Here is a 10,516-nt window from a genome sequence, read left to right on the forward strand (position 1 = left end):
ACCTTCTTTGTTTTTCTATATTAATAGTCTACTTTTTCTTTTACTAAATTTCTTAAGAAATCATAAATAAAATAATAGTTTTACTAATTTACACCTAATTATTTTGTTTTAACTTTATAAATTTTATTTACACTTTCAAAAAGAAATAATTGTTATAATAAAATAGAAAATTTGTAATTAATTATGTCTTTGTAAATTAACAAATGATTTTATCTAACTATTTTTAGTAATATAATTAATTAATTTCGAGATGAAAAAATAATATCAAAATGTTAGAAATAGAATAAATCAGGTAAAAAATTTTGAATTTCATATTTTTCATGAATAAAATTATTAAAGCATGGAAGTAGAAAAGTTGGAACAATGATTGGAAAAGAAAAACCAAAGAAAAAGAAGTAAAAAAGTAAGAAAGAGAAAAAAATCGTTGAAAAGAAGAGAGAGAAAAAGAAATTTGGGCCATTTTCTGAAATGGGACCCAACTTTTCACTTAGCACAATATAAATAGAGCATCATACAAGTATTGTCGGCCACCTCATACTTGTGCCTGGTACATAATAAAATTTTTCACTAATCTCACATGGCAAGATATTTATCCTTCTTGCAGTGTCATTTAACTAAAGGTAAATTGAAAAGTTTTAAAATTAATAATGGTAAATAAAAAAGTATGAGTACAATTTTTGTTTTTGGAATACCTTAGAAAGAAGAAAAAAAGGAGTAGGACAAATAAATTGAGATAGAGGGAGCACTAGTTAAGTCAGTGTTTGTAACATTGTGGCGAGTGGGTAAGAATGGCAGATGAAGTAGAAGAAGAGAACTTGGCAGTTTGGCTTCTTGCTATCAAAACACTTCGGATTCAGCCCTTTAGTCTCCCATCTCTTGGTTCGTATTTCTGTTTTTGCTTTTACATCTCTCTTCCTTTCTTTCTTCTTCTCTCAACTACAAAAAATCATGCAATTAATGGAACTATGCTGAGCTCCTTTATGGCTTTTTGACCTGACAAATCTTCCTTGCGCATCAATTTATTTGTGTTGTCATGTTAATTAGGTCCTTATGATGTCAAGATTCGAATTAAAGCTGTTGGTATATGTGGAAGTGATATCCATCACTTTAAGGTAAGTTTCGACTGAATAATAGTCAAAACAAAAATTCTAATCGCTTGAACCTGGTTTCCCATGACTTGATTGATTACTCGGCCGCACACGCCCTTAAGATTACTGCGTTGTAACGTTAGTTTCAACATGACTCTCCAGAATATGAGAGTAGCTAATTTCGTGGTTAAAAAGCCAATGGTACTTGGCCATGAGTGTGCTGGAATTGTAGAACAAGTTGGTAGCCAAGTGAAGTTTCTGATGATCGGTGATCGTGTAGCTTTGGAACCTGGTATTAGTTGCAGGCAGTGTCAACTATGCAAAGACGGTCGCTACAATCTCTGCCGTAAAATGAAGTTCTTTGGCTCTCCTCCAACAAATGGTGCTTTAGCCAACCAGGTAATATCTCTACTCCATCTTTTCTCAAACTAGAAAAAGATGAGAATTTGCTCAGAGCAATCTGGGTGTTTGAACCAACAAGAGCTATTGAACTTGCATAGAGCAAAGTCATTTTAAATAACAAGTGTGGAATTTGTCTCTGCATCAGGTGGTGCATCCTGCAGATCTATGTTTTAAGTTACCTGATAATGTAAGCTTGGAGGAAGGTGCAATATGTGAACCTTTGAGTGTTGGTGTCCATGCTTGCCGCCGTGCCAATGTAGGTCCTGACACCAAACTAATCATCATAGGTGCGGGACCTATTGGCCTGGTCACTATGCTGGCAGCTCGTGCTTTTGGATCACCCAAGATAGTCATCGTTGATGTGGATGATTGTCGTTTATCTTTCGCGAAAGACCTGGGTGCTGATGAGATCATTAAAGTTTCTTCCATTATGCAGGTTCTCCCTTCTTTTTTACTCCTCATCAGCAGTTATTCGTATCATACCCTGGTAATCTGTTTTCTTTTGATGGCAAAACATGGTATATCTCAAGCAATATTCATGTTGTAGGATGTGGAGGAGGAAGTGGTGCGAATACGTAATGCAATGGGTGGTCCAGTGGATTTGAGCTTTGATTGTGTTGGTTTTAACAAGACTATGACAACGGCTCTACAAGCCACCCGCACTGGTGGTAAAGTATGCCTCGTTGGATTAGGCCAGAGTGAGATGACTCTCCCTCTTACTTCAGCTGCTGCAAGGTACTTGGACTTCTTTGAGTTAAATTTCTTTCCTGAAACACCACTCGAAGGAGAAACTTTCAATCAGAGTTTCTTTTTGTCATAGGGAGGTGGATGTCATAGGCATTTTCAGATACCGAAATACATGGCCGCTCTGCATTGAACTTCTGAGAACTGGGGAAATAGATGTGAAGCCTCTCATAACCCACAGGTATAACTTTACTCAAGAGGGTGTGGATGAAGCATTTGAGACCAGTTCTCGCGGCGGAAATGCCATCAAGGTCATGTTCAACCTGTAGCTGAATAGAAATTTCTGGCAGTGTGCCTAAACTCAAAATTGGTATCAGATGTTTGTGAGAATGAATATTCCTACCCCCCTCCAAAATAAAACTTGAATGCTGCAGAAAGGATAATATGCATATGATTACATGAATAATGCAAAGCTATTGATCATTCATACAGAATGTGATGCAGAAATATACAGACTACAGTATAACTGAAAAAGTAATGAAGGAATCAACAAGATCTTTGCAGCTTCATACCTTGCGATTCTGCTGCTATAGCTACATTCAGAGTCTTCTAAGCAGTATGCTCTAAGCCTCCGACCATCATTCCAATTTTAAAATGTTAGATGCGGCACAGAGGCAATAGTAACTTGAGATTTAAAAATACAAAGAGCAGAAGACTGGTATCATATTTGCAGTATACACCAAATATGACACGTACTAGTTACAACAACCATCTATGCCCCAAGGTAGCTGAGATCATAAATATAATTTTGTACTTCACGATGAAACTTAATAAGTTCTTTAGTTGTCAAACAGCAACCTGTATATGTATTGGAACCTTCATCTTTATAGTGCTGAAGATGAGCAAACCTAACTCATGCGTAAGTTGGCAACTCATATTAAGTTTTTCTTTATCCAAAAGGGCAGCTAAGTCTTGCTCACGTGATATTCACTTCAGTTTCACGTAACCGGTATGCTGGATCTCGTGATAATCTATGCAAATAGTACCATGTGAAAGAAACCTTTGTTTCAGGTACTTTACATTTCCAAGACGTGGTTCATTGAATGCTAGACAATCGCATCTACTTCAATTGAACTCCAGCCTAGTGGCCTCTGTACTGCACCCTCATCCATCAATTTCCTTATTTTCATCGCATCGTCCCACCTCTCTGCAGTGGCGTAAGTGCTTGATGACAGAACATAATTACCACCATTATCAGGATCTAATTGAAGAAGTTTGTGTGCAGCAATTTCAGCCAGAACCAGATTACCGTGGAGTTTACAAGCACTAAGCAACATTCTCCACAAAACCACATCTGCCGCCATAGGCATAAGATTTATAAACTCAAATGCTCTATTTAAATTACCAGATCGGCAAAACAAATCAACAATACATCCATAATGCTTCTTTTCTGGCACCAATCCGTGATGTTTTTCCATACTCTCGAAGTATTCCAAACCCTTGTCCACCAAACCTGCATGAGCACAAGCAAGTAGTACGCCAATAAAAGTACCATGAGTTGGCTTACAACCTTCTCTTAACATCTGCGAGAAGAGCTGAATAGCATTATCATGAAATCCATTCACTGCAAGGCCAGAGATTATCGAAGTCCAAGAAACAGTATCCTTTTTGCTCATGCTCAAAAACACTTCCAAGGCTGTATTAACAGATCCACATTTGCAGTACATATCCACCAGTGCATTCCCCACGTAAATATCCATTTTAATGTCATGCTGACAAACATAATCATGTACTGCCTTACCCACATCAAATGTACCTAAACGTGCACAAGCAGAAAGCACACTAGCGACTGTGACTTCATCAGGCTTAACCTTAATTGCCATCATCTCTTGGAAAAGTGCAATAGCGTCTGAAGATCGATTAGCTTGGCAATATCCTGTGATCATAGAAGTCCAAGAAATCACATCTCTGTTGGGCATCTTATCAAAAAGTTCCCTTGCAGCCGTTAAATCCCCTGCTTTAGCATTCCCCATTATCATGGCATTCCATGAAACCACATTTTTCTCCTCCATCTTAGCAAAAACTTCTTCAGCTAAGATAACTAATCCACGTCTACCATACATATCAATCAATGTATTTCCCAAGTATACATCAATTCTCACACAACTATCCCCTATATACTTCACCACAAAATCCGCAGTGTCAAAATCCCCTAAATAGCTACAAGCTAGTAGTACTTTCACCAAAGTCACTGCGTCCGCCTTCACATTTTCTGCCTGCATAGAAGCAAAAAGACCCAATACTTCATGATATCTATTACATTGACTATACCCACAAATCAATGAGTTCCATGATACTAAGTCTCTCTCAGACATTTGATCAAACACCTTTCCAGCACCAACTAAATCACCACAAGAACCATACATATAAATCAAAGCATTACACACATACAAGTAGGACTGATACCCAAGTTTCAGAACATTAACATGAACTGCACGTCCAAGTACAATATCTGAAAGCTGTAAACAAGCCTTAAAGATGAAAATGAAAGTGAGGTTATTTCCAGGGAATCCTTGTTGACGCATTCTGTCATACATGTGGAGTGCTTCAATGGGTCGATGACTCTTAGACAACCCACGAATCATGTAATTCCAAATTGGCAATGTTGGTCGTTCAGTTTGATTAAAAGCAACAAGGGCTTTGTGTAGAGACGTCGGAAAGAGAGAGTAGAATCTAATAACGTCTGAAATAACAAAAGGGTCAGAGTGTTTTTGAGTTCTGATGAGATGAGCATGAAGCTCTTTGGCGGACGCAATGGAGTTTGAACTCTTCAAGTATGGCGCTGCTTTTTGGAGAGGGGAGGAGGTGGACGAAAATGGTCTTGACAGTTTCATGAATATTTTGTTGGATTATAACTCCAATTTCTCGGTGAAGGGAGTAGTCTGTTGGTGTTTAGGATACGGGATTTGAGCTTCCACAAATCTTTTTTGTTGGTTAAGACTTATACCTATTATTTTCGAGTATCATACCGCCAAAGAAGCCTTGAGAAGGAACCTGAAATAGTCTATTGATCATCCTATAAAGTTTCATGGTCATAAGGATGAATCTCAGTTAATGTCAATATAGTAGGATTGTTTCAAGAGTGATGATTGATTTAATATTTCGTTTAAAACCAGTGTTTATCGCATCGCCACAGTTTTGTAGATGTATCTTCATTTTTTTAGTCAAATGAATTGTTGTAATCTCTGAGAGAGAGTAATATATTATTGCTCTCCCTTCTCTCTAAATTCCTAGAAAGACAAAGCAACAACACTACTAATAATAGACAAGATCGATGAAGAAATGAGTGTGAATATATATGAATCACTTACATATATACGAATTAGTCATTTGTTTAACAGTGGATATATATATATATATATATATATATATATACTAGATGAGTATGGCCCGTGATATCATGGGCCCAACATTTAACTTTGAAGTGGTTATATTTTTTATGCTTTGAAAAGTCACTCTAATATAAAGCAGGTCAATACTATATTTGCAGAAAATACTACTGAATGTAGAGACTGAATTTTGAATTTTATGCTCTGCAAATTACAAATAATTAAATCCACTTAATTTATTAGCAAAGTATATCAATTCCCGCACCATCAAACTCCCGTAGTAATTAAGAATTGGAGTTATTGGATAGAGGAAAAATGCAATATGCTCGATAACACTATTCTTACAATGAAAGATCTAACAAAATGTGAATAAAAATGTTACACTATTGCCATGATTCAACACCATTTGTCAATGTCAAATGATACAAAAATGAAAATTTTGGTCCGTAATCTTGTTACTTTTATGTTAATGAATGAAAGCCAGCACTAAAGAGACATATTTATCTTAGAGAATTAGATTTTCTATAAGGTAAAAAAAAAAATCCTCTATAGCAACTTTCAATATGGGAATGATATGAAAAGTGATTTACCTTATCATTTTTCTTTGGACAATCTCATGGAATAATCAGACTTTTTTTCCCACAAATAATAATTCAGCTTTTCAATTGTACTTAATTCCTTTTCCAAACCTATAACTGTTCCTTTCTTGTTATATACAACCAAAACTTTATATTCTGCAAAACACAACTGATTACCTCCAAGCATTCTTCTATTAGCACCTCAAAAAAGTCAAGTGCTGGGGTAGAAGTAGTAGCAGTAGTACTTTTTGCTATTTAAACAAAGCACTAATTTTTTTTACATTGAGACAAAAATTCAAAAAATAATATTAATAAAGTAAGTTAAAATGATTGGATTTCATAATATCATTCAAGAACATAGTCGAGGTAATGATCTGGCATAGTTATGGCTTGATACTCTTGATTTCAAGATCTTTGCCATTTGATTTTGTATTTTCCTACAAACTTTTTCCAATTCTAGCACTCTCCATTGCATACCTTGTAAATGTTCTTTGAGCTTCTCATTCTCAATTGAAAGATCCAGCTTTCCTGCGTATAACACGATCTGCTGATCTTTGTTTCCTGAATTTTCTGTTTCCACAAAACTAAAGGGAGAATCGAGCTGACTTGATTGGTTTCTTGAAGCAAGCTTTAGAGCTTCACTTGCTAAGTGATGAGAGCTTGTCCAGGAGATTTTGAAGGGAAATTTTTATTACAAGCCTCAAATGACAGCTTCTCGTAGCTCAGCCCACTACATACTTTCATCTTTTTGACTTCAGATAACCTTCGACCGACCTGCAATATGTCATCAATGATCAATGTTTAACCAATCAGCTAAATTTTGGAACAATGCCTAAATATTTTACCATATTCTTGAACATGAACTTGTAGTGAACTTCTGTGTATGTATTAAGCATCAAAATGCAAAGAAACAAGTAATAAATTGAAGGCCTCTTAGGGAGAATCGAAAAGGCATACCTCAAGATACATAACCTTGGCATAGTATATTGCATCATACGAGTCCCTAGCAGACTCGGGAGCGATCTGACCAGGGCAAGGCACTTGGAAGGTTTTAGACATGGATGAGGAGCTACTTCGGTTATGTTCAAATCTATCAAGCTTGTAATTTTCCTCATTCGAGTTAACTGAACACAACATACCTCAAAATCTATTAAGCTTGTAATTTTCCTTATTCGAGTTAAGGGAACAAAACACGCCTCTTTGCTGATGAATGATTTCAATAACCTAAGAACTGAAGTCACATCATATAAATAACTTGATCCAACCGGTGACGGGGAGGAGAAGGTTATCCAAAGTCGCTTGATCCAACTGGGTGCCAATCATGCTCTCTTAAGTTGTTCCTAGAGCACTTGCTCATCTTTAAATTTAGAACATTTGAAGCATTCCAGATAAGATTTTGAAGCAAATGCAACTCTAGCAAATAAAGCATCTCAATAATTGTGCAGACTTGAAATCCATATGTTTCATTGTTGTTGGAACAACAAGAGAGATGGAAGAACTTACCGTGGGTTAATTTCTTGCATCAAATGATTCTAGAGCGGTGTGGGTTATATATCTAGCATCGGATGATTCTAGAGCTCATGTGCTCTAGAGTTGTGGAGATTATTGCCTTTGTTCGTGTAAAATTACCATTTTGGCCTTGGTCGTCCCTTGCTTCCCTCTTCTATATAGTGGAAATTTCTATTTTGGCCACTACCAAGTAAGCGGGAGCGATTCTCTACAAAGATAAGAAGCAGAATGATCACCAATATAAGATATCATCATTCAGAAGAGAGACAGGAAGGGGTGGGATCAGACTGTTATCTGGAGAATACCGCACCACCTTATCCTATTCATGTAGATTCAATATCTTAGCTTGTCAAGATCATGAAAATAACCCCTTTCACAGTTCAAATGATGAAGTTAGGCTTGTAATGATTTCGGGAACAAGAAAGATGAGATGCAAGACCAGGTTTCACAAATGCATGACTAATCATTCGTTCTGAATGAATAGCTAATGTTCAAACATGGTATGGTCTGGGATAGGTGGCCATTAGAAAGGAAAAATGATATGTAAATTCATCAAAGCCAATACGTATATAGTTGCAACTTGTTGTAAACTTGCAATCCCTGTAAAGGTAGGCAGAATCAGAGGGGGGGGGGGCTAATATAGCAATAATCCCCTAAAGGTAGTTGCACTCTTAACTTTGCGAATAAAGAGAGTACGTGTGGCCTTCTTGATTACTTTAGGAGATAAAAAAGATGCATCAAGTCCTACAGAACTATTCATCAACTTTTAAAGCATAGGATTGACTAATATGGGATGTTCCCCACTGATGACTTCCTAAATTACTTTTTCAGGTTTGCAGGAGATTATGCATTTGGATGATAGCATCAACAGACTATGCAACCTCACCAGAGAAAGAAGGAAAAGTTACTTTAATTAATTTTAGTATACTTGTGGCAACTGCAGCAAATGAAGTCTATAATAATAATATTAGATATATTTAAGTATTATGGAGTTGTTAATATAAATATATATGAAAGACACTACTTTTTCTAATCCTAAATTTTGGACCAGACATCATAATTTTCACAACTCAATGATAGTAATCTTAGTATCATCATGTTATTACAAATTTGCAGTTCGTAGCACATTCTAGAGTTCCTTTTTTTCTTCTTCTTTGACTTCAAACCAACTAAAATGTGATAAATCACTTCAGGATGTTGTTACTTAATCTTAACCTATAATGATTCCACAAAAATATTACTACAGTTTAATCAATTAAGGCAGGTAAATAATCACATGTTACAATCAGATTATGAACTTACAATACTTGACAAGAAAAAGTCCCTTCATAAGGAATGATAACACAATTCTTTTCATTTACCAAAGTCTATCTACAAAAATGTAATACTTTGGAGAGAACCAACAACACAGAAACTTAGTTCTATGTCAGCCCTTTGCTTAGCGGGATTGGGACTAAAAAAATGGTTGGATTGAGACTAAAAGAACGGTTGGGACAACAAACATCAATCTTTGAATTGGATAAATAAAGATTGATTGTAAATTTCATTATAGTTCTATAATTCAGAGTATCATTTTCAATTTTTTTTAAAGAAAATCGGGAATCATGCTTACTGTGATGAGTTTAGTAGTCAATTCCATGTGCTTGAAAGTTCTACTATGTCTTCCCGAAGCAAACTTATTTCCTATATAAAGCTGCGACATATCGACTCCATTAATCCTACCTTTCCCCCTTTATGATGATAATATGTACTTGGACCATGACATTGCTCGCTTGTACTCTCCTAATGACGACGACCTTTCTGATTTCTCAGTATTCTCTACTTTCTTAAACCAGTTAATATTATTCATAATAAACCATCATATCTTTCCATCAAATAAAAAACACTAAGTAAATACTCAAACGGTGCTACATATTCTCCTATTTATTTTTAAGAGAGAGGAGGTTGTTCAAGAACAATTCGAATGGAGAAATTAGGAACAATCTGATTAGATATTCTTTGAGAGATCGATTATAATGTTCAAAATTCCAATTTTAATAGCGTGGATTAGCTGAAACAGAGAGTAAGGGAACAATTATATAAACAAAGGATTACAGAGAGAAAAAGCTAGGAGCAAAAAAGAGCACGAGAGAGTGAGAGAATGAATAATCGAGAAGCTCACGAGTCGGTGACTAGGACTGGCAGGGGACCGGGTTGGCCCGCCCCGGCCCGCGACCGGTCCGAGAACCGGCTCGCCGGACCAGGTCCCATTTGAATCTTGCGGGATGGGGCCTTCGGGATTAGGGGACCGGTACCGGTCCGGTTCACCCGTTGGTCCCGGTCGACCCGGCCCGGATGAACCGGACAGTTAGGGGGATCCCCTAACAATTTTTATTTTTTTTATTTTTTTTTAAATTCTATCCGTTGGGCAACGGCTAGTGGGCCCCCCCAACTGATTTTTTGACAGTTTTTCCCCCTACCAACACCCCCTACCACCCCTACTTTTAATAATTTACTTTAAATCCTCAAGTTATTATAAATACACTTTAACCCACTTTTAATATTATAAATACCCCTCTATCCCTTATTATTTCTTACAAAATCATATATTCTCTCATCTATTTTTTATATTCTTTCAAGTCTCAATCTTAAGTCTCAAATCTCAATATTTTATTCCATTTAAGTCTCATATTATATCATAATACATATATTTCAATTCTAAGTTTTCATATTATATATCATAATATATATAATTCTCATATTTGCTATCAAATATTGGAGTTCCAAATTACAAGTTACAAGTTACAACAAACTACAAGCTTCAAGAATCGGTTATAACGTCTGCTATTAACGCAGACGTTTGGTACATTCGTTTCATAATATTTAT

At 36.1% G+C, this 10,516-nt stretch overlaps 2 protein-coding genes and 1 long non-coding RNA gene across 6 annotated transcripts in view; 1 reads left to right on the forward strand and 2 right to left on the reverse strand.

Moving 5' to 3' along the window:
* Nucleotides 1–714: 714 nt before the first annotated feature.
* LOC102602218 (L-idonate 5-dehydrogenase-like) lies at nt 715–2,665 on the forward strand. Its single transcript, XM_006340464.2, has 6 exons — nt 715–879; nt 1,045–1,112; nt 1,251–1,487; nt 1,636–1,926; nt 2,038–2,225; nt 2,311–2,665. Exons 1-6 carry the CDS (start codon nt 789–791, stop codon nt 2,501–2,503), a joined length of 1,068 nt encoding a protein of 355 aa, XP_006340526.1. The 5' UTR covers nt 715–788; the 3' UTR covers nt 2,504–2,665.
* A 526-nt stretch (nt 2,666–3,191) lies between these two features.
* LOC102602550 (pentatricopeptide repeat-containing protein At2g22410, mitochondrial-like) lies at nt 3,192–5,452 on the reverse strand. Its single transcript, XM_006340465.2, has one exon. The coding sequence runs from the start codon at nt 5,066–5,068 to the stop codon at nt 3,281–3,283; it is 1,788 nt and encodes a 595-aa protein (XP_006340527.1). The 5' UTR covers nt 5,069–5,452; the 3' UTR covers nt 3,192–3,280.
* Nucleotides 5,453–6,369: 917 nt separating this feature from the next.
* LOC102602890 (uncharacterized) overlaps nt 6,370–10,516 on the reverse strand; it is a 10,700-nt gene continuing 6,553 nt past the window's right edge. For 3 of the 4 annotated variants that reach the window (XR_001471971.1, XR_001471972.1, XR_001471970.1), the window contains 3 exons: nt 7,645–7,858; nt 7,099–7,554; nt 6,370–6,915 (listed from right to left, as the gene is read on the reverse strand). This is a non-coding gene — a long non-coding RNA (uncharacterized lncRNA). The remainder of the gene's footprint in view (nt 6,916–7,098; nt 7,555–7,644; nt 7,859–10,516) is intronic. The other variant, XR_001471973.1, reaches the window with a different exon arrangement.

This window comes from Solanum tuberosum, unplaced genomic scaffold (assembly GCF_000226075.1).
Source record: "Solanum tuberosum cultivar DM 1-3 516 R44 unplaced genomic scaffold, SolTub_3.0 scf00019, whole genome shotgun sequence".
Taxonomy (NCBI): domain Eukaryota; kingdom Viridiplantae; phylum Streptophyta; class Magnoliopsida; order Solanales; family Solanaceae; genus Solanum; species Solanum tuberosum.

Excerpts from the sequence above, each read along its gene's own strand:
- LOC102602218 (XM_006340464.2), top strand. The coding sequence starts at position 789 with ATGGCAGATGAAGTAGAAGAAGAGAACTTGGCAGTTTGGCTTCTTGCT. Across the intron at positions 1,488-1,635 it reads ATGGTGCTTTAGCCAACCAG|GTGGTGCATCCTGCAGATCT; the intron begins GTAATATCTCTA and ends TCTCTGCATCAG. Across the intron at positions 1,927-2,037 it reads AAGTTTCTTCCATTATGCAG|GATGTGGAGGAGGAAGTGGT; the intron begins GTTCTCCCTTCT and ends TTCATGTTGTAG.
- LOC102602550 (XM_006340465.2), bottom strand. The coding sequence starts at position 5,068 with ATGAAACTGTCAAGACCATTTTCGTCCACCTCCTCCCCTCTCCAAAAA.